We start from the raw sequence: 24,696 nt of genomic DNA, 5'->3' as shown, positions 1-24,696 counted from the left end.
AGCTGGTGAGTTACAGTATCCCCTCTTCATAATGACAGACACTACACTATTATACAGCTGGTACAGTATCCCCTCTGCATAATGACAGACACTACACTATTATACAGCTGGTACAGTATCCCCTCTTCCTAATGACAGACACTACACTATTATACACCTGGTACAGTATCCCCTCTTCATAATAACAGACACTACACTATTATACAGCTGGTACAGTATCCCCTCTTCATAATGACAGACACTACACTATTATACACCTGGTACAGTATCCCCTCTACATAATAACAGACACTACACTATTATACAGCTGGTACAGTATCCCCTCTTCATAATAACAGACACTACACTATTATACAGCTGGTACAGTATCCCCTCTTCATAATGACAGACACTACACTATTATACACCTGGTACAGTATCCCTCTACATAATAACAGACACTACACTATTATACAGCTGGTACAGTATCCCCTCTTCATAATAACAGACACTACACTATTATACAGCTGGTACAGTATCCCCTCTTCATAATGACAGACACTACACTATTATACAGCTGGTACAGTATCCCCTCTTCATAATGACAGACACTACACTATTATACAGCTGGTACAGTATCCCCTCTTCATAATGACAGACACTACACTATTATACAGCTGGTACAGTATCCCCTCTACATAATGACAGACACTACACTATTATACAGCTGGTGAGTTACAGTATCCCCTCTTCATAATAACAGACACTACACTATTATACAGCTGGTACAGTATCCCCTCTTCATAATGACAGACACTACACTATTATACAGCTGGTACAGTATCCCCTCTTCATAATAACAGACACTACACTATTATACAGCTGGTACAGTATCCCCTCTACATAATGACAGACACTACACTATTATACAGCTGGTGAGGTACAATATCCCCTCTTCATAATGACAGACACTACACTATTATACAGCTGGTACAGTATCCCCTCTACATAATGACAGACACTACACTATTATACAGCTGGTGAGGTACAATATCCCCTCTTCATAATGACAGACACTACACTATTATACAGCTGGTACAGTATCCCCTCTACATAATGACAGACACTACACTATTATACAGCTGGTACAGTATCCCCTCTACATAATAACAGACACTACACTATTATACAGCTGGTACAGTATCCCCTCTTCATAATGACAGACACTACACTATTATACAGCTGGTACAGTATCCCCTCTTCATAATAACAGACACTACACTATTATACAGCTGGTACAGTATCCCCTCTTCATAATAACAGACACTACACTATTATACAGCTGGTACAGTATCCCCTCTACATAATAACAGACACTACACTATTATACAGCTGGTACAGTATCCCCTCTACATAATGACAGACACTACACTATTATACAGCTGGTGAGTTACAGTATCTCCCTCTTCATAATGACAGACACTACACTATTATACAGCTGGTACAGTATCCCCTCTACATAATGACAGACACTACACTATTATACAGCTGGTACAGTATCCCCTCTTCCTAATGACAGACACTACACTATTATACAGCTGGTGAGTTACAGTATCCCCTCTTCATAATGACAGACACTACACTATTATACAGCTGGTACAGTATCCCCTCTACATAATAACATACACTACACTATTATACAGCTGGTGAGTTACAGTATCCCCTCTTCATAATGACAGACACTACACTATTATACAGCTGGTACAGTATCCCCTCTGCATAATGACAGACACTACACTATTATACAGCTGGTACAGTATCCCCTCTTCCTAATGACAGACACTACACTATTATACAGCTGGTGAGTTACAGTATCTCCTCTTCATAATAACAGACACTACACTATTATACAGCTGGTGAGTTACAGTATCTCCTCTTCATAATGACAGACACTACACTATTATACAGCTGGTACAGTATCCCCTCTTCCTAATGACAGACACTACACTATTATACAGCTGGTGAGTTACAGTATCTCCTCTTCATAACGACAGACACTACACTATTATACAGCTGGTGAGTTACAGTATCCCCTCTTCATAACGACAGAGAGTCACTACATCTGTCTCACTCATAACCTCTATCATTCTACCTAGATTCCATAACACTGTACTGTACAACATGAGCCCCAGCTTGGGAGAGGATTATGGGTAACATTGAAGATACACTGAGGGCCATTCTGCAGTAGGAGGGTCCTGTTACGGTGTGAAAACAACCCTGATTCTCAGGGGATGAGCTGGGCTATGGAGACAAGTTGAATGATGCTGTTTTAATGACAAATGAATGGGGGGACTGAGCTCTGTGGATGGAAGCCATGACAGGGTGGTAAGTGGTGTGTGTGTGCATGGCTACAGATAGATGCTGCTGCTGGGAGAAACATGATAGAGGAAGACAGGGACAAATAACAAATATGGACGGTGGGAATGTAGTTCAGGTCCATAATGTGGCCATTTTGTTTGTGAGTCAGTGTGTGTCAGTAAATTGTGTCTGTCGGTAAATGTATTTATGTGTGTGTGTGTGTGTGTGTGTGTGTACCTACCTGGCTGATGTGTACTGCTGCAGCCACCTGTGCAGAACACACAGAGGAGTGGCTAGGGGAGTTGGGGAGGGACTTGCACGGACCAATGGACAGCTGCTGCTTCTCCTGGTCGCCACGATCTTCTGGGCCACTGCAACAAAACAACACACAGTCGTCATTCAGAGGGTCTATTCTCCCAACGGATACACATAAATACTTTTGTTGAGAAGCTACGGTTGTCCAGCCAGAGAGGGCTAGACAACCTAATAGAAACGAGAGAGGGAGAAGAGATAGAAATTGAGAAATGGAGAGAAGAGATCTAGAGAACGCTAGACCAACTAATCGAAGGAAGAGATGGAGACGAGAGAGAGAGAGAAAGAAAGAGAGGAGAGAGAGAGCGCCTGAGGAACACTAGTTAATGGTACACTAGTTCAGACCAGAACAGTCCATTAGTTCTCATAATGCTGACGCAGGCAGCTCCAGCAGCCCTGTCTGTGAATCTCCTATCTATCTGGTCCACAGGAGACCCACCGTCCGCCTTCCACACCGCCCCACACACATCCTTTACCTGCTAACAGCTCCAGTGATTATTTCACAATTATTATACAGGAGAGAGAGAGAGTGGGCTATCAGTGTTATTGAAAAGGGCAATGTCAATCAATGGGTGCTCAGCTGCCTCCTATCGATCCCCAGGCCCAGGGCTCTGGCCCAATCAGGGAGGGCTATTCAAACGTTCCGTCATCTCCGTGGCGATCGAGGCCATTGATCCGGCCCCCTGGAGGGTAGGGGGAGGGGCCTCGTAGGAGTGCAGCTGTTCAAATCTACATCTCTCAGATGGAGGGGAATGCTCCTTTTACAAACTCTCTCTAACTTTAAAATGCAACTTCTATTCTCGAAGTTTAACTTTTTTCTTGAGTGTGTTTTACTTTCTGGAAATGGGGACAATACAAAGCTGTATAGCAGGACTAGGAAAGATCCCTCACAAATGACAAACATGTCTGTGAATCCATCCTCTTTCCAAGGACTTATATTTGTTAAAAATCAATAGACAGAGCAAGTTATCAGAGATTATCTCATCGTATCCATCTAGTTTGGGCAGGACAGGGTTAATAATATATCCCTCTTCCCCCAGTTTCAGACTCCATTATCCCCAGCCCCAATAAACAGGGCCAGGTTTCATTTGGTGTGAGATGAAACCATTGTTTTAATTGGTCCCATTAAAAGGCCTGTGTTTTAATGAGGAGCCAGTCATAAACATTTACCTTCAGGTGAGAGGGCTGTGCCAAGGGCAGGAGGAGAGACCGGCTCTCTCTGTGGTTAAACACTACAGTAAAACTCTGAGCTTCTGTGGTAAAACTCATACTATTTATGTGGTAAAACTCGTCCCCAGTTCAATCCCGTGAACCTGGCAGTGAAACACAGGTCAAATGCAGAGCCACTTGTTCAATCAAAACCGCTAACCTGGGTTCCTGGGATATGCCAAAAATGGTCTTTCCATGCAGTAAAGATGGTTTGAATTCATATTGCAATATTGAAACACACAATAAATTGCCCAGCCTTAAAACCCTGAATACAATCTCTGCAACAATTCTATGCCTTTAAAAGACCGTCCTCTATGGCTAACATCCAGCCATTGGACAACAGTGACGTACAATAGACAGAGCTGATCTGTAGAAGATATATGTGATACAGGTCCACATATACAGCCAGGGCTGGGCTGTATATTACTTTAAGTGTTAAGAACAGTTATGATAAGCCTGTGTTAAATATTTAAACTGCACGGCTAATACAATTTAACTTTAACCATCAATCTTAGTTCTCCTCTGAGAGGCTGCCATTTATTCTAATGGAAACGTCTCCCCTCTGATCAGATTTATGGCAGACTGGAGGAGAGGAGAGGCCCAAGCTAACCGCTACAGACCAGGCAGACTGGAGGGGGAGACAGCTAACAGGCTGAGGGGGGAGACAGCTAACAGGCTGAGGGGGGAGACAGCTAACAGACTGGAGGGGAGACAGCTAACAGGCTGAGGGGGAGACAGCTAACAGGCTGAGGGGGAGACAGCTAACAGGCTGAGGGGGAGACAGCTAACAGGCTGAGGGGGGAGACAGCTAACAGGCTGAGGGGGAGACAGCTAACAGGCTGAGGGGGGAGACAGCTAACAGGCTGAGGGGGGAGACAGCTAACAGGCTGAGGGGGGAGACAGCTAACAGGCTGAGGGGGAGACAGCTAACAGGCTGAGGGGGGAGACAGCTAACAGGCTGAGGGGGGAGACCGCTAACAGGCTGAGGGGGGAGACCGCTAACAGGCTGAGGGGGGAGACCGCTAACAGGCTGAGGGGGGAGACAGCTAACAGGCTGAGGGGGGAGACTGCTAACAGGCTGAGGAGGGGAGACTGCTAACAGGCTGAGGGGGGGAGACAGCTAACAGGATGAGGAGGTGAGACAGCTAACAGGATGAGGAGGTGAGACAGCTAACAGGCTGAGGAGGTGAGACCGCTAACAGGCTGAGGAGGTGAGACAGCTAACAGGCTGAGGAGGTGAGACAGCTAACAGGCTTAGGAGGTGAGACAGCTAACAGGCTGAGGAGGTGAGACAGCTAACAGGCTGAGGAGGTGAGACAGCTAACAGGATGAGGAGGTGAGACAGCTAACAGGATGAGGAGGTGAGACAGCTAACAGGATGAGGAGGTGAGACAGCTAACAGGATGAGGAGGTGAGACAGCTAACAGGATGAGGAGGTGAGACAGCTAACAGGCTGAGGAGGTGAGACAGCTAACAGGATGAGGAGGTGAGACAGCTAACAGGATGAGGAGGTGAGACAGCTAACAGGATGAGGAGGTGAGACAGCTAACAGGCTGAGGAGGTGAGACAGCTAACAGGATGAGGAGGTGAGACAGCTAACAGGATGAGGAGGTGAGACAGCTAACAGGATGAGGAGGTGAGACAGCTAACAGGCTGAGGAGGTGAGACTGCAAACCTTTTCTCTCCAACACCCTACTGGACAGAGAGTGTGAAAAAAGAGAGAGGGACGGACTCACACACGGACTCACACACAGAGAGCGAGAGAGCGAGAGAGAGCGAGAGAGAGAGAGAGCGAGAGAGAGCGAGAGAGAGAGCGAGCAAGAGAGAGAGAGAACAAACACCATTGTAAATACAACCCATATTTATGTTTATTTATTTTCCCATTTGTACTTTAACTATTTGCACATTGTTACAACACTGTATATATACATAATATGACACTAAATGTCTTTATTCTTTTGGAACTTCTGAGTGTAATGTTTACTGTTAATTTTTGTTTATTTCACTTTTGTTTACTATCTACTTCATTTGCTTTGGCAATGTTAACACATGTTTCCCATGCCATTAAAACCCTTAAATTGAAGTTGAGAGAGAGAGAGCCAGAGAGAGACCGTGAGAGAGAGAGAGACTGAGAGCCAGAGAGAGACCGTGAGAGAGAGAGAGAAACTGAGACCAAGAGAGAGACCGAGAGAGACCGAGAGAGACAGAGACAGAGACAGAGAGAGAGAGAGAGAGAGAGAGAGAGAGAGAGAGAGAGAGAGAGAGAGAGAGAGAGTGTGACCGAGAGCCAGAGAGAAAGTCGTGGTGCGGTCAGTGGAGGCCTGCTATAAATATTAACTAATGAGTCAGAAAGAGCTAACGTGTCAGATGATGAGGCGCTAGCTGTGGCCTGCTGTGTGTGTGTGTGTGTGTGTGTGTGTGTGTGTGTGTGCGTGTGTGGCGCCTGCCAGGGATCCACTGGGGAAAAGGTCACTGTTGTACCTCACTTACAACCCAGTAATTAAACCATCCGCCATTAGACCTGCTCTCTCACTCTGTCTCTATTCTTTATCTCTCTCAGCCAGGGGCCCCACATCACATGGACACAGACGAGGCTCACGTCAACAAAAATAAGGGCCCCACATTGACACACAGACACAGAGGCCCCACAAGAGCTACGTGCGGTCACACATGGATAGTGTTGTGTACTGCTGCAGCGCCTCATGTCTGTCTTTGTCTACTGTCAGCACGGCGCCTGCTGTGCCGCCAGGCCAGGGCAAACACTGATCTACTCCGACAGGCCCTTAGATTTGTTATCAAAACAATCCACAGCTAATTTGTCTTAATAACCGCCCTCATCCTGACAGACACTCATTTCCCTCTGTGTGTGTGAGGACTGGGGAACGTAGCCAGAAAAAGGACATGGGCCCCTTCTGTTTCCACAGATGAGATAGATATTTGGAAAAAACTATCCCTGGTTGGAATTTTGGAAACAATGCTAGATATGTTGCCATGGTAATTAGTGTACATGTGAATACACTGGGTTAAATCAAATCAAATTGTATTGGCCACATGCGCCGAATACAACAGGTGCAGACATTACAGTGAAATGCTTACTTACAGCCCTTAACCAACAGTGCATTTATTTTTAATAAAAAAGGGGGGTACCGGTGCAGTGTCAATGTGCGGGGGCACCGGCTAGTTGAGGTAGTTGAAGTAATATGTACATGTGGGTAGAGTTAAAGTGACTATGCATAAATAATTAACAGAGTAGCAGCAGCGTAAAAAGATGGGGTGGGGGGGCAGTGCAAATAGTCCGGGTAGCCATGATTAGCTGTTCAGGAGTCTTATGGCTTGGGGGTAGAAGCTGTTGAGAAGTCTTTTGGACCTAGACTTGGCACTCCGGTACCGCTTGCCGTGCGGTAGCAGAGAGAACAGTCTATGACTAGGGTGGCTGGAGTCTTTGACAATTTTGAGGGCCTTCCTCTGACACCGCCTGGTATAGAGGTCCTGGATGGCAGGAAGCTTGGCCCCAGGAAGCTTGGCCCCAGTGATGTACTGGGCCGTACGCACTACCCTCTGTAGTGCCTTGCGGTCGGAGGCCAAGCAGTTGCCATACCAGCCGGTGATGCAACCAGTCAGGATGCTCTCGATGGTGCAGCTGTAGAATTTTTTGAGGATCTGAGGACCCATGCCAAATCTTTTCAGTCTCCTGAGGGGGAATAGGCTTTGTCGTGCCCTCTTCACGACTGTCTTGGTGTATTTGGGACATGATAGTTTGTTGGTGACAGCGGTTTAACTACTTTGCGGATATGAAACAGATATCAGTCAAAAATATCAAATTCCCAGTTTATGCTACAAAACCAACTTTATAAGCGGTTTTAAAAATAGGTTGTATTTGACTCAACATTCCATGACGTACACTAAGGCATTGTTGGCAGAATAGATGGATGCAGTTCAATGCATTATTAATATAATTCACCAATACATTTCTTGGTAGTCCCAAAGATATTGCTCTCAGGTTGTAAATCACAGCTGGCCTGGTACATTGTTTGCTGCCTCTATTCGGGATGCACCATTTCAGTTTCAATTACTCAATATTTTGGACATAAACGGACAAATGTAACTAAGGCTGGGAATGTCAATACAATCAAACTAGCAAGGGCAATTATCACAAGTCAGTCTTACGTGGCAAATAGGCTAGCGTATCTATGTAGCAAGCTAAAAACACGGAGCCTAACGTAAGCTAGATAGCTAGCTAGCTGCTAGGAGGAGTGTGTGAGTGACTGATTTTTCCCCTCATATCATTTTTCGGTGGGTATACACAGCTAGAGATGCAGGTGTCATTTGGTTAGCTAGCAAGAACTTGAACGACTGTTATCCAGTTAGCATATCTCTTGCGTTCGTAAATTCACTCTGGCTATCTACTTCGATTTCAGAGCACTCTGGTCTGAGTGTGCCAGAGCGCAGAATAATTGATGAATTTACGAATGTGCAACACCTGCTGAATATGACCAGTGTCAGTAAATATAGGCAAAAAATGTAATAGTTAGTTACGAACACTCTAGATAACATGTAAACAGGCTAGCGAACCAGCTCTGCTATGGCAAGTAAAATGGTCAGAGTGAGGTGTTTGTGTCTGGAAGTAGCTAGCTAGCAAGCTAGCCAACTTTAGCCAGTTAGCTTGGGTGCTTGGTTGGGACAAGCATGCAACATTGGCAGGCAAGCTGCAGAAGGACGAATATGCTACAATTCCCCATCGTTTATCAGTGCAATTTTGATAGCCAACAAGCTGAAAGAATTTCAGGGGGTTTATCTAATGTTTCCTCGTTAGATTTTAGCTAATCTTGCTCTGGATAGTATTAGTTGTTGATCTAGTTGTTGATGTGCATAACTTAGGGAGAGAGAGCCTACCTTTTCATGGTTGTTTGATCAATAGGACTGTAAAGTTCCCAAATGTAAGAGGTCTCCAGTGGTATTGACATATTTGCAGAAATCAATTCAGGTGTATTTTGTGGCTTTTGGCGAATGCGTTCTAATGATCTAAAGTGGTCCTCTGTAGGACCACTATAGGTGGTCCTCTGTAGCTCAGCTGGTAGAGCACGGCGCTTGTAACGCCAAGGTAGTGGGTTCGATCCCCGGGACCACCCATACACAAAAAAAATAATGTATGCACGCATGACTAAGTCGCTTTGGATAAAAGCATCTGCTAAATGGCATATTATTATTATTATTATTATTATTATATTAAAGTCGTGCTGTTGCAACTGCCTGTAAACACACAGTCCAGTTCAAAGTGAATGATGATAGGCCTGTGTGGCAAATGGCTTGTTTACATAAAGGCCTCCTGTAGCTCTGATTGGCTATAGTGCACCGGTCTGCGTAGACTCCGGTCCTGGATGATTTAGGTTTTTATTAGGTTTTATTTACTGCAGTGTCTATTAATTCTCCAAACACACGGCCACTTTCCCACTGTACATTGTTATAGAATTTTCACAAATGTCTTAGTATACACGTAATTACCAAACATTCTAAGAATTTATAAAAACATGTTTTAAAAAGTGTTATATTCTCCTTGGTGGGTGTATATGAACAGATTTTAATCAGATTTAATGTTCCTAAAATGCTGTCAGTTCCACTTTAAAGAGAGCAACAGAGCTGAACACGTTTGTGAATGTCATTCAGAGCTACAGGTATAGAGGTGATAGGATCTTCTGTGCTCCATAGTAGCCAGTTCATTTGGCTTGGTTGTAGTAATCACTTTCATCATGCATTGTTTCGTCAACAAGTTCACTGATTTCCTAGTTCACTACTGTTCTAAGGTTGATCTGGAATGAAGGGATTCAGAATTCCTAGACTTGGTGAAATCCAGTAGCATTAGAATCCCGACTGTGTCCATTACACCACAACAACACAGTAGCTAATTACAGCAATAAAAGGTATATGACAGTGACAATACCGTAAATCAGTGTCCCTGGAGCGTGTGTGTGTGTGTGTGTGTTCCAGCAGGAGGACAGCGAGGCTTCTCAGCTCGTTAGTGTGTGCTAACGAAGCACTGCATCCCGGCTCTGACACGGGGGCGGCTGCAGCGGTGCGGTGCGCGCGACATGCCATGGCGACCGTAATTAGGATAATTAAATTAGCGCGCTGATGGACGAGGGGCCAGGGCGCTGTCAGGACCCCCTGTCACCCCCCCAGAACACCACCCCAATCACACCCTATCCCTCATACAGACAGCCTGCCCAGGCCAAAGCCCTCTGACCAGATAGCGCTTCACAGGCCATTATGTGCATGTCATATAAAAATACAGTGTCTTCAGAAAGTATTCACACCCCTTGACATTTTCCACATTTTGTTGTGTTACAGCCTGAATTTAAAATTGATTACTTTCATCTTTATTGTCAACGGCCTACACACAATAACCCATAATGTCAAAGTGGAATGTTTTTTTATTTTTTTTAAACAAATTACTTTAATTAAAAACTGAATTGTCTTGAGTCAATAAGTATTCAACCCCTTTGTTATGGCAAGCCTAAATTAGTCCAGGAGTAAAAGTGCTTAACAAGTCACGTAACAAGTTGCATGGACTCACTGTGTGAAAAAATTGTGTTCAACATGATTTTTTAATGGCTACCTCATCTCTGTACCCCACACATACAAATATCTGTAAGGTCCCTCAGGTAAGCAGTGAATTTCAAACACAGATTCAACCACAAAGACCAGGGATGTTGTCCAATGCCTCACAAATAAGGGCACCTATTGTTGAATATACCTTTGACCATGGTGAAGTTATTAATTACACTTTGGATGGTGTATCAATACACCCAGTCACTACAAAGATACAGGCGTCCTTCCTAACTCAGTTGCTGGAGAGGAAGGTAACCGCTCAGGGATTACACCATGAGGCCAATGGTGACTTTAAAACAGTTACAGAGTTTAATGGCTGTGACAGAAGAAAACCGAGAATGGATCAACAACATTGTAGTTACGCCACAATACTAACCTAATTGACAGAGTGAAAAGAAGGAAGCCTGTAAAGAATACAAATATTCCAAAACATGAATCCTGTTTGCAAAAAGGCACTAAAGTAATACTGCAAAAAATGTGGCAAAGCAATTAACTTTTTGTCCAGAATACAAAGTGCTATGTTTGGGGCAAATCCAATATAACACATTACTGAGTACCACTCTCCATATTTTCAAGCATAGTGGTGGCTGCATCATGTTATTGGTATGCTTGTAATTGTTAAGGAATGGGGAGTTTTTCAGGATAAAAAAATAAACAGAATGGAGCTAAGCACACGCAAAATCATAGAGGAAAACCTGGTCTGCTTTCCACCAGACCCTGGGAGATTAATTCACCTTTCAGCAGGACAATAATCTAAAACACAAGGCCAAATCTACACTGGAGTTGCTTACCAAGAAGACAGTGTATATTCCTGAGTGACAAGACCTAATAATGTTTTGTCTAGCAATGATCAACAACCAATTTGACAGAGCTTGAAGAATTTAGAAAAGAACAATGGACAAATGTTTTACAATCCAGGTGTGGAAAGCTCTTGGAGATTTACCCAGAAAGACTCACAGCTGTAATCACTGCCAAAGGTGCTTCTACAAAGTATTGACTCAGTGGTGTGAATACTTAAGTAAAAGAGATAATGTGCAACATTTCTAAAAACATATTTTTACTTTGTCATTATGGGGTATTGTGTGTAGATGGGTGAGAAAAAAATATATTTATTACATTTTGAATTCAGGCTGTAACAACAAAATGTGGAATAAGTCAAGGAGTATGAATACTTTCTGAATGCACTTTACACATATTAATACACACACATTCCTGCCATGCGGTCCTACCATGAGAACCTCTGAACCCACAGAACCGCTGAACCCCGAAAGCATAGTGACAGAACCGCTACATGTTCACACACACACACACACACACACACACACACACACACACAAGCACCGCACTTGACCCTGCCAAAACAAACCAATCCTGTTCATTTGGCCCCCCTCCTCATACACTCATCATATAAATCTAATGCACACAGATGACTGTATCTGTGCCAATTATTTTAATGGTAAATGTTCAGGCCACTCATGCAACAGGATATTTTATTCTTGTTCATCCATTACAACTCATTGGCTGTTTTATTTGATTTAAAACAAGCCTTGGCTTTATTGTACTGTTACTATGAACTTCCAGAAAGTCCCATTGGAATCATGTCAAATTAGTACAAATCAACATTTACTTACGGCATGGGGATTCATAGCCTATATGAGCATGTGCTTTATAATGTATGTATTTACACTTAGCTACCGTAAATGATGGTATACATATCGTATGGCTAACAGAAATCGATCCATAGTTAAATAAAGTGAGATCATGGAATATGCACGCAGGGCTGCAAAGATCAATACACAAAATGTGTTGATGAATGATTTGTTTCATAAATTGCAGTTTAATTTTCTACTGTCTGCTTCACTATTCCTCTGGAGATGAATTAAGGGAGATGGGCTAAATCTGCAACACTTTCATTTATCATATGTGTTTCAAAATGCGATTTATCTGCAGAACGACTGAATGTTGAATGTCAGATAAATAATGTAATTCTAAACAGCCCTGTTTCTCTTCTATGTGCTGCAGTTTACCAGCAAATAAAACATACTAAAGTAATCATTATAAAAAGAATACCAATAGAAAAACAATAGTGATTTTCACCACCATAACAAACATCTACAGATCGTTCCATCCAAAGCATGTGTCCCATGATGGGAGGGAATTGAACCCAGCACCTTAATATAGACACTGAACTATCTGGACCACACAACCAACACACCACAGGGCTCTGAGCGGACATAACGGCCTCTAACAGTGTGTGTGTGTGTGTGTGTGTGTGTGTGTGTGTGTGTGTGTGTGTGTGTGTGTGTGTGTGTGTGTGTGTGTGTGTGTGTGTGTGTGTGTGTGTGTGTGTGTGTGTGTGCGTGCGTGCGCATACAGAATAATGTATGAAGACCAAGTCCTACAGTCAGGAGAACATGCTCCACAATCAAAAGGTCACCTTATATTCTACAAAATGGAGTCAGATTCCATTCAGAGTAGATGAAAGAAACACAGGATGTAGATGACTAGAGATGTTGCTATTGGTCCTCTATCACAGGAGATTACATACGGAGAGGGGCGGGGGGAATCATATGATCGCCTCAGACCAATTATTTTTGTTGAGCATCTTAACCACATTCTCCTCTAGTGAAGGCAGAGAGCTACTGCCACACATCGCCATCACTACAGACCTCCGTCTCCAAATTAAGGTCATGTAAAGTAGTAATTACGGCAAATGTGCAGCTTGGATGCAAGAGGGAAGGGAGGCTAATTCAGGCAAACTTAAGTGTGTGTGTGTGTGTACATGTACTTGGGAACTTGGCACACACACACACACACACACACACACACACAGAAAAACAGACACACACACACCTCTGGGCAGAAAACTGCTGCCAAGGCACGGCTGCGGCACAAAACATTAAAATAATCATTTTCATACTCATCAATGAATTCCACTGTAGTGGATAATTAAAAGGCGTGATTAATTGAGGATAATTAAATGAAAAATGCAAGGAGACAGTGTCACTAATAAGGAATTTAGACCTTTTTTCTTTGCACTCATTTACCACAGATTATGGACTTGGCTGTCAAACACACACGATCACACCCACACACACACACAGAGAATGACAGTAGATTTAGTTTGACCAACAGTGTAATAATTAACAGGATAATAGCAGGGTATTTAGTGTCTAAAGCTCCCTCCTGGGCCAGCAGCACACAGAGGATTTACACACTGACGACTACGTGGCTGCGCACGACTACAACACCATCATTAAGTTTGCTGACAACACGACGGTGGTAGGCCTGATCACCGACGACGATGAGACAGCCTATAGGGAGGAGGTCAGAGACCTGGCAGTGTGGTGCCAGGACAACAACCTCTCCCTCAACATTAGCAAGACAAAGGAGCTGATCGTGGAGTACAGGAAACGGAGGGCCGAGCACGCCCCCATCCACATCGACGGGGCTATAGTGGAGCAGGTCGAGAGCTTCAAGTTCCTCTGTGTCCACATCACTAAGGAATTATCATGGTCCACACAAACCAACACAGTCGTGAAGAGGGCACGATAGTGCCTCTTCCCCCTCAGGAGGTGAAAAGATTTGGCATGGGCCCTCAGATCCTCAAAAAGTTATACAGCTGCACCATTGAGAGCATCTTGACTGGTTGCATCACCGCCTGGTATGGCAACTGCTCGGCATCCGACTGCAAGGTGCTACAGAGGGTAGTGCGTACGGCCCAGTACCTCACTGGGGCCGAGCTCCCTGCCATCCAGGACCTCTTTACCAGGCGGTGTCAGAGGAAGACCCTAAAATTGTCAAAGACTCCAGCCACCCAAGTCATAGACTGTTCTCTCTGCTACCGCACGGCAAGCAGTACCGATGCACCAAGTCTGGAACAAACAGGACCCTGAACAGCTTGCACCCCCAAGCCATAAGAATGCTAAACAGTTAGTTAAATAGTAAACCACTTGCTACCTGGACTATCTGCAGACCCTTTTTACACTAACTCTTTTCGCTCATCACATACGCTGCAGTTACTGTTATCTATCCTGTTGCCTAGTCACTTTACCCCTCCCTATATGTACATATCTACCCCAATTACCTCGTACCATTGACTCGGTTCTGGTACCCTGTGTATACAGCCAAGTTATCGTTACTCATTGTGGATTTATTCTTCGTGTTATTATTTTTATTTTTGCATATTATGTCTCTTTTTATCTCTCTGCATTGTGGGAAGGGCCTGTAAGTCAGCATCTCACTGTTACACCTGTTGTTTACTAAGCATGTTGATTTATCTCTCTACACACAGGAGTTACACACTGACACTGGGATGGTATCTATCACTCTACACAGTGGAGTTACACACTGACACTGGGATGGTATCTATCTCTCTACACAGTGGAGTTACACACTGACACTGGGATGGTATCTATCACTCTACATACAGGAGTTACACACTGACACTGGGATGGTATCTATCACTCTACACAGTGGAGTTACACACTGACACTGGGATGGTATCTATCACTCTACACACAGGAGTTACACACTGACACTGGGATGGTATCTATCACTCTACACAGTGGAGTTACACACTGACACTGGGATGGTATCTATCACTCTACACAGTGGAGTTACACACTGACACTGGGATGGTATCTATCACTCTACACAGTGGAGTTACACACTGACACTGGGATGGTATCTATCACTCTACACAGTGGAGTTACACACTGACACTGGGATGGTATCTATCACTCTACACACAGGAGTTACACACTGACACTGGGATGGTATCTATCACTCTACACAGTGGAGTTACACACTGACACTGGGATGGTATCTATCACTCTACACACAGGAGTTACACACTGACACTGGGATGGTATCTATCACTCTACACACAGGAGTTACACACTGACACTGGGATGGTATCTATCACTCTACACAGTGGAGTTACACACTGACACTGGGATGGTATCTATCACTCTACACACAGGAGTTACACACTGACACTGGGATGGTATCTATCACTCTACACACAGGAGTTACACACTGACACTGGGATGGTATCTATCACTCTACACAGTGGAGTTACACACTGACACTGGGATGGTATCTATCACTCTACACAGTGGAGTTACACACTGACACTGGGATGGTATCTATCACTCTACACAGTGGAGTTACACACTGACACTGGGATGGTATCTATCACTCTACACACAGGAGTTACACACTGACACTGGGATGGTATCTATCACTCTACACAGTGGAGTTACACACTGACACTGGGATGGTATCTATCACTCTACACAGTGGAGTTACACACTGACACTGGGATGGTATCTATCACTCTACACACAGGAGTTACACACTGACACTGGGATGGTATCTATCTCTCTACACAGTGGAGTTATCCCCATCATCTCCCAGAGAAGTGTGCGCTGCAGGGCCGGGGTGTCCCATAGAGAGAATGGGTAAACTAAACTTCTTCAGATCCAGCTGATTTCCCTGGAGTGGGAATAGGTCTGGAGGCTGCTTTCTGTCTGTCACCCACACCTTCAAACCACTTCTAAACCACTTGGAAATCCACTGAGACCTTTTACTCTGGGGTTTCAAACCATCTATCGATGGATTCAGGTTGGAAACAACACATATTCTGAATTCAAGAGTGCATAACGCAAAAAGTAATTGTAAATGTCTTGCATTTGATCATGTCTGAAAACAGAGCGTCGGTAGCCATATTGAAAGAGACATTCAGATCTGCACCAGGAGGGCTCCACAGAAAAGCTAGTCTGAAGATGTCAGAAAGTTTTCATTTGTATTCACTTACTGCTCTCTAGAGGTCAGTCAATGTAATGACAACATCTCACCTGGACCCACAATGATCTTTAAGTGTTTTAGATTTATCATATTACCCAGATGCATAATTAATTTCATGATACATAATTTCAAAATCCACATTCTTGGTTACTGAAAATAGCATTTTGTGATACAAGAGGGAATAAAACAGTCCAGCAGACTAAAGACATACAGACATACAGAAACAGACAGACAGAGACAGACTGAGACACAGACAGACATACAGAAACAGACTAGAGACACAGACAGACTGAGACAGAGACACACAGAGAGACACACAGAGAGACACACAGAGAGAGAGACACACAGAGAGAGAGACACAAAGAGAGAGAGACACAAAGAGAGAGAGACACAAAGAGAGAGAGACACAAAGAGAGAGAGAGAGACACAAAGAGAGAGAGAGAGACACAAAGACAGAGAGAGAGAGACACAGAGAGAGAGACACATAGAGAGAGACACAGAGAGAGAGACACAGAGAGACACACAGAGAGAGACACACAGAGAGACACACAGAGAGACACACAGAGAGACACACAGAGAGAGAGACAGAGAGAGAGACAGAGAGAGAGACAGAGAGAGAGAGAGACACAAAGAGAGAGACACAGAGAGAGAGAGAGAGAGAGAGAGACAGAGAGAGAGAGAGACAGAGAGAGAGAGACACAGAGACACACAGAGAGAGAGACACAGAGAGAGAGAGACACAGAGAGAGAGAGAGAGACACAGAGAGAGAGAGACACAGAGAGACACAGAGACACAGAGAGAGAGAGACACAGAGAGAGAGAGACACAGAGAGAGAGAGAGACACAGAGAGAGAGAGAGACACAGAGAGAGAGAGACACAGAGAGAGAGAGACACAGAGAGAGAGAGAGACACACAGAGAGAGACACACAGAGAGACAGACAGAAAGACAGACAGAGAGACAGAGACACAGACACACAGAACGACAGAGACACAGAGACACACAGAAAGACAGACACAAAGAGACACACAGAGAGACAGAGACACACAGACAGAAAGACAGAGAGACAGAGACACAGATACTTGTCATTGTGGAGGATGACTTGGTGTAGCAGGGGCTGATAATGAACCACTGATTGCATGCCATATATTTCACTAATTACAGCCTAGCTGGGCCCATGCCCAGCCTCAGCTCCCCCATGATGACACCACAGCTTTATTAATGAGTTCCAGCATGGTGATTAATATGGGTGATATAGCAGAAAAGCCTCAGGATTGACTATTACTGGAGCAGGGTTCCTACTTGACATTAACACGGGAGACCATACTATAGTAGTATAGTGAAAACATCACCTCCAACAAACTACTTTAGACCATACAGGTCAATTCTGAACAGCATCTAGCTAGATAACACTTTGGACAAGGCTTGGTGGCTTTCTGGAGACATTTTACATGTTAGTAATTTAGCAGACGCTCTTATCCAGAGCGACTTACAGTAGTGAGTGCACACCATCTCATAATTTTTTCGAGACACGGACATTGTGGATTTATGGAGATGTGGACACTATTTTAATCAAGAAACTGGATATTTCTTGGTGGAAAAGGGTGTCAAAGGTCAGCCATATTTCTCAGTGGGAAAAGGGAGCCCAAGGTCAGCCATATTTCTTGGTGGAAAAGGGAGTCCAAGAACAGCCATATACAGTGCCTTGCAAAAGTTGTGGAGAAGTACAGATCAGGGTTGGGTTATAAAAAATATCCAAAACTTTCAACATCCCACGGAGCACCATTAAATCCATTATAAAAAAATTGAAAGAATATAGCACCACAACAAACCTGCCAAGAGAGGGCCGTCTACCAAAACTCACGGACCAGGCAAGGAGGGCATTAATCAGAGAGGCAACAAAGACACAAAAGATAACCCTGAAGGAGCTGCAAAGCTCCACAGCGGAGATTGGAGTATCTGTCCATAGGACCACTTTAAGCTGTACTCTCCACAGCGCTGGGCTTTATGGAAGAGTAGCAAGAAAAAAGCCATTGCTTAAAGAAAAAAATTAGCAAACACGTTTGGTGTTGGCCAAAAGGCATGTTGGAGACTCCCCAAACATATGGAAGAAGGTACTCTGGTCAGATGAGACTAAAATTGAGCTTTTTGGCCATCAAGGAAAAAGCTTTGTCTGGCGCAAACCCAACACCTCTCATCACTCCGAGAACACAATCCCCACAGTGAAGCATGGTGGTGGCAGCATCATGCTGTGGGGATGTTTTTCCATCGGCAGGGACTGGGAAACTGGTTGAAGGAATGATGGATGGTGCTAAATACAGGGAAATTCTTGAGGGAAACCTGTTACAGTCTTCCAGAGATTTGAGACTGGGACGGAGGTTCATCTTCCAGCAGGACAATGACCCTAAGCATACTGCTAAAGCAACACTCGAGTGGTTTAAGGGGAAACATTTAAATGTCTTGGAAAGGCCTAGTCAAAGCCCAGACCTCAATCCAATTGAGAATCTGTGGAATGACTTAAAGATTGCTGTACACCAGCGGAACCCATCCAACTTGAAGGAGCTGGAGCAGTTTTGCCTTGAAGAATGGGCAAAAATCCCAGTGGCTAGATGTGCCAAGCTTATAGAGACATACCCCAAGAGACTTGTAGCTGTAATTGCTGCAAAAGGTGGCTCTACAAAGTATTGACTTTGAGGGGGTGAATAGTTATGCACGCTCAAGTTCTGTTTTTTTGTCTTATTTCTTGTTTGTTTCACCCCAAAAATGATTTTGCATCTTCAAAGTGGTATGCATGTTGTGTAAGTCGAATGATACAAACCCCTCAAAAATCCATTTTAATTCCAGGCTGTAAGGCAATAAAATAGGAAAAATGCCAAGGGAGGTGAATATTTTCGCAAGCCACTGTATATTTTGGAGTCAAAGGTCAGCCATATTTCGTGGTGGAAAAGGGATTCAAAGGTCAGCCATATTTCTTGGTGGAAATGGAGTCAAAAGGTCAGCCATATTTCTTGAACCATCCTCTCCCTCATCATGTGTTTGATGTATTTCTCCATCCTGGTTGAGATCATGTGACATGACCAGCTAATTGCTGGTGCTGCTGGACTGGACACCGTTGTCCATAAGAGGGACATTGTGACTCTGCCCGCTCCCCTCCCTGTATTATAAAATGTAATTGCGGTTCGCTTCAGCTAAATAGGTGAGAGGGCCCATTTAATAGTTAATTGACAGATGATTAAGACCAAGCAAACGGCCAGTCATCAGGGGGAATGTCACCTTGCTTCCCAGCTTTTTATTGTTTCCTGTCTTTATAAAGGAAGGAAGGAAAGCAGGAAGGAGCTTTGGCTCAACACTGAAGAGATGTATGAATTACAGGTAGTGGGTTCAGCTGACCAACTGTATTTTATGGCTGATAATTGCAGCATACTCCTACCCCAAATTAAACCATATCCACAACCTGTGATAAACATTTAACCTGCATAAACAAATTCTAAAATAATTCCTTCTTCTCATAAGTCTCAGTCTCACAACTTCCTGCATCTTAGTTGTGTTGAATGAATGGAAATAGATTAAACCATGATCTACAGATATTGCTTAGTTAGAACAGACAACTCAAACGATGGGTTAACATCTCCGGTGGGTTATCTTAGTTTTCTATAACAACTCCGGTGGAGTAGTCTTACCGTCCTGGAAGACCCGTTCCACATTGAGGCCGTAGGTGGCGCACGTCTCATAGTAGGTGCAGCGCTTCAGGTCATTGGACAGCTTGCGTGCTCGTGTGTCGTCGATGACCCGGGGATTGGCTGAGCTGATAGCATCTGCAATCACAGAAATAGCCAATCAAGTGGCGCCCTCTAGTGCTTATAGAGAGGAAATGCATGTCTTATTGCAGTAACTACAAACAGCCCTTAGGTGGCAGTGGCACTCCAAGGAAGTGATTTCGGATAGAGGCTGGAGAAAAGATGCAAGAAGGTGTATGGAACTATGGTGCAACATAGTATTCTGTTCATGCACAGTGCATGTATGCTCGTGTCTCTGCATGCCAGTGTGTGTGTCTCACCTTGCGTTCCCACCAGCACCAGAGGTACCTCAGCAGTGTTGCGGTAGTTAGCCATGCGGCTGTAGTAATGGTAGACTGTCTGGAAACTGATCTCATCCTCCAGACTGAACACAAATATCACCGCATCCACCCACAGGGCAAACTGGAGAGAGAGAGAGAGAGAGAGACCGCGAGAGAGAGAGAGAGAGAGAGAGAGAGAGAGAGAGAGAGAGAGAGAGAGAGAGAGAGAGAGAGAGAGAGAGAGAGAGAGAGAGAGAGAGAGAGAGAGAGAGAGAGAGAGAGAGAGAGAGAGAGAGAGAGAGAGAGAGAGAGAGAGAGAGAGAGAGAGAGAGAGAGAGAGAGAGAGAGAGAGAGAGAGAGAGAGAGGGAGAGAGAGAGAGAGAGAGGGAGGGGGGAAAGAGAGAGAGGGAGGGGGGAAAGAGAGAGAGGGAGGGGGGAAAGAACGAGAGGGAGAGGAGAGAGGGAGAGAGAGAGAGGAGAGGGAGAGGGAGGGGGGAAGAAAGAGAGGGAGAGAGAGAGACAAGGATCGTAAGGTTAAAGCTAGAATTCTTAGTTGATACATCCATTTTTGGACTTATAAATTAATGATATATAACCATTGACTCTTGAAGAATATGCCTCGAGCTTAGTCCTACTGTCATACACCATCAGAACCCAAAATATAAGATTGTTTTACTCCAATGTTTGTAAACATACATGTAAAGAAACACTGTATAGCCTCAAAACATGGTTAAAATTATACATTTGATATCATGGATGGGCAGTGCGTGCATCCATAACCGTCTATGAATTTGAGAGTTAACATTTCTCCAGCCCCATGCCTTAGCTTTTTAGCAAAACCGGGGCGGGGCTTTGATATTGTTTCAACTAAGGATTCTAGCTTTAAGGTATTCGGGTTAGTAGTTCAAACTGCATTTGTGGTTAGGTTAGGAAGCATCAGTTTCCAGGACCCAGATTAAGACTAGTTCTAGATTAAAAAGGATGCTCAATAGAGTATCTCCATTAAAGTGGATTTTTAGTCTAGGGCTAAATCGGCTTAATCTGTGTACAGGAAACCCACCTGTAATCAATCCACAGCAGCATGTTGCAGATGATACTGCCATGTTAATAAAGCTGTATTACCAACCTGAGCCTCTGGAGGGCCCCCTTCATCTCTGATTAGCAGCAGGTTGCTCTGTCCATCCACCACTATCTCCTTCTTAAAACGGCCCCCTGTAGGAACAACACAGAGTATGAGAGAGAGGGGAGGAGAAGAGAGGGACTAACAATGGAGACTGATCAAATACTCCACTAATAACCACAGTATAACTAGGCTCACTGAGCTTTTAGTCCAATCTCACATTTCATTTGTTGATATCACGTTAGACCAGCTAGAGTGAAATCATTAAATTAACGGTTGATGATTTCAAAAATGCGTAGTAAAGCTGTTTGATGAGGTAATGGTAGTGAGAAGGAGACATGATCAATGGAAAGACGGGTAGCTATGATTCATGTGGACTCATTGTGGAGAACGCTCAGGTCTGGCTCAGGTCTGGCTCAGGTCTAGCCAGGATGTTAAAGAAGATATTTGGGTGGGTGAGGACTCACACACACACACACACAGTGGTGTAAAGTACTTAAGTAAAACATACTTTAAAGTAGTACTTAAGTCGTTTTTGGGGGAATCTATACTTTACAACTTATATTTTTGATCACTTTTACTTCACTACATTCCTAAAGAAAATCATGTACTTTTTACTCCACACGTTTTCCCTGACACCCAAAAGTACTCGTTACATTTTGACTACTTAGCAGGACAAGAAAATGGTCCAATTCACACACTTATCAAGAGAACATCCCTGGTCATCCCTACTGCCTCTGATCTGGCGTAAATTTCAAACCAAATACTTTTAGACTTTTACTCAAGTAGTATTTTACTGGGTGACTTTCACTTTTACTTGAGTCATTTTCTATTAAGGTATCTTTACTTTTACTCAAGTATGACTATTGGGTACTTTTCCCACCACTGCACACACACACACACACACACACACACACAAGGATATCAGCTGTCCAGGACCAGATGGTAATATTGACTACCCACAGGAGAATGAGAGGAATGCTGCTGTACAGGGAAACCACACACAGAGATGACAGCGCAGTATATGTATGTGTGTGTGTGTGTGTGTGTGTGTGTGTGTGTGTGTGTGTGTGTGTGTGTGTGTGTGTGTGTGTGTGTGCAAAACATTCCAGCAGGTCATTCCTTAAAAAAACATGTTTTATCTGTACGGATCTGAGAGAACTGTATGAATGATGTTCTCTCACAATATGGCCTCCAATCTTCACCTGGCCTTCACCAACACCCTATTCTCTGGCCTGGATGCTCTTAGGCTGACCTATGAACCTTGACCTCAGATGGAAAGGTCAGAGGGTGTGGGTCGTGACCAGGGACTAAAGGATCCCAGCTGACCATGTTCGCCAAAGCCAAGGCTGCTATATCAAGGGGGGATCAGGGTTGTATGAGGGGAGGACTGATGTACACTGAACAAAAATATAAACGCAACATGCAACATTTTCTAAGATTTTACTGAGTTACAGTTCATATAAGGAAATCAGTCAATTGAAATTAATTCATTAGGCCCTAATCTATGGATTTCACATGACTGGGAATACAGATACACTATATATATACAAAAGTATGTGGACATCCCTTCCAATTAGTGGATTTGGCTATTTCAGCCACACCCGTTGCTGACAGGTGTATAAAATCGAGCACACAGCCATGCAATCTCCATAGACAAACATTGGCAGTAGAATGGCCTTACTGAAGAGCTCAGTGACTTTCAATGTGGCACCACCTTTCCAACAAGTCAGTTCGTCAAATTTCTGCCCTGCTAGAGCTGCCCCGGTCGACTGCAAGTGCTGTTATTGTGAAGTGGAAACATCTAGGAGCGACAACGGCTCAGCCGTGAAGTGGTAGGCCACACAAGCTCACAGAACGGGACCGCCATGTGGTGAAGCGCGTAGCGCATAAATATCATCTGTCCTCGGTTGCAACACTCACTACAGAGTTCCAAACTGCTTCTGGAAGCAACGTCAGCACAAGATCTGTTCGTCTGGAGCTTCATGAAATGGGTTTCCATGGCCCAGCAGCCGTACACAAGCCTATAGAACATTTCTGGGATCTCATTTCAACTTTACATGTTGCATTTACATTTTTGTTCAGTATATAAGGGATGAAGAGGCCTAATGTTTAGGGATGAGGAGGACTAATGTATTAGGGATGGAGGAGGACTGATATTAGGGATGGAAGAGGACTGATATATTAGGGATGGAGGAGGACTGATATTAGGGATGGAAGAGGACTGATATATTAGGGATGGAGGAGGACTGATATTAGGGATGGAAGAGGACTGATATAATAGGGATGGAGGAGGACTGATATATTAGGGATGGAGGAGGACTGATATATTAGGGATGGAGGAGGACTGATATATTAGGTATGGAGGAGGACTAATGTATTAGGGATGGAGGAGGACTGATATACAGTGCTATGAAAAAGTATTTGCCCCTTTTCTAATTTTCTCTACTTTTGCATATTTGTGATACTGAATGTTATCAGATCTTCAACCAAAACCTAATATTAGATAAAGGGAACATAAGTGAACAAATAACACAACGATTACATATTTATTTCATAAACAAAGTTATGCAACATCCAATTCCCCTTTGTGATAAAGTAATTGCCCCCTTACACTCAATAACTGGTTGTGCCACCTTTAGCTGCAATGACTCCAACCAAATGCTTCCTGTAGTTGTTGATCAGTCTCTCACGTCGCTGTTGAGGAATTTTGGCCCACTCTTCCATGCAGAACTGCTTTAACTCAGTGACGTGTGGGTTTTCAAGCATAAACTGCTCGTTTCAAGTCCTGCCACAACATCTCAATTGGGATTAGGTCTGGACTTTGACTAGGCCATTCCAAAACGTCCAATTTGTTGCTTTTTAGCAATTTTCATGTAGACTTGATTGTGTGTTTTGGATCATTGTCTTGCTGCATGACCCAGCTGCGCTTCGGCTTCAGCTCACAGACAGATGGTCTGACATTCTCCCGTAGAATTCTCTGATACAGAGAAATGTTTGGTTTTCGCCAGGCATAATGGGACCCATCTCGTCCAAAAAGTTGACTCAAGTTTGCCAAAAAGCACCTGGATGATCATCAAGACTCTTGGAAGAATGTTCTATGGACAGATTATTCAAAAGTATAACTTTTTGGACGACATGGTTCCAGTAATGCCTGGCGAAAACCAAACTCTGCATTCCACAGTAAGAACATCATACCAAAGGTCAAGCATGGTGGTGGTGTGATGGTTTGGGGATGCTTTGCTG

General features: G+C 43.9%; 1 protein-coding gene across 1 annotated transcript in view; it reads right to left on the bottom strand.

Annotated features, from left to right (window-relative positions):
* agap1 (ArfGAP with GTPase domain, ankyrin repeat and PH domain 1) overlaps window positions 1-24,696 on the bottom strand; it is a 173,728-nt gene that overhangs the window by 87,682 nt on the left and 61,350 nt on the right. Inside the window, 5 exon segments of the mRNA XM_041888884.2 lie at window positions 2,579-2,680; window positions 2,683-2,708; window positions 19,954-20,088; window positions 20,331-20,472; window positions 21,457-21,542. Coding sequence (XP_041744818.2) covers window positions 2,579-2,680; window positions 2,683-2,708; window positions 19,954-20,088; window positions 20,331-20,472; window positions 21,457-21,542 — 491 coding nt within the window.

This window comes from Coregonus clupeaformis, chromosome 35 (assembly GCF_020615455.1).
Source record: "Coregonus clupeaformis isolate EN_2021a chromosome 35, ASM2061545v1, whole genome shotgun sequence".
NCBI lineage: Eukaryota > Metazoa > Chordata > Actinopteri > Salmoniformes > Salmonidae > Coregonus > Coregonus clupeaformis.
The sequence above is the reverse complement of the archived record's forward strand: the minus strand, read 5'-3'. Positions and strand labels throughout refer to the sequence as shown.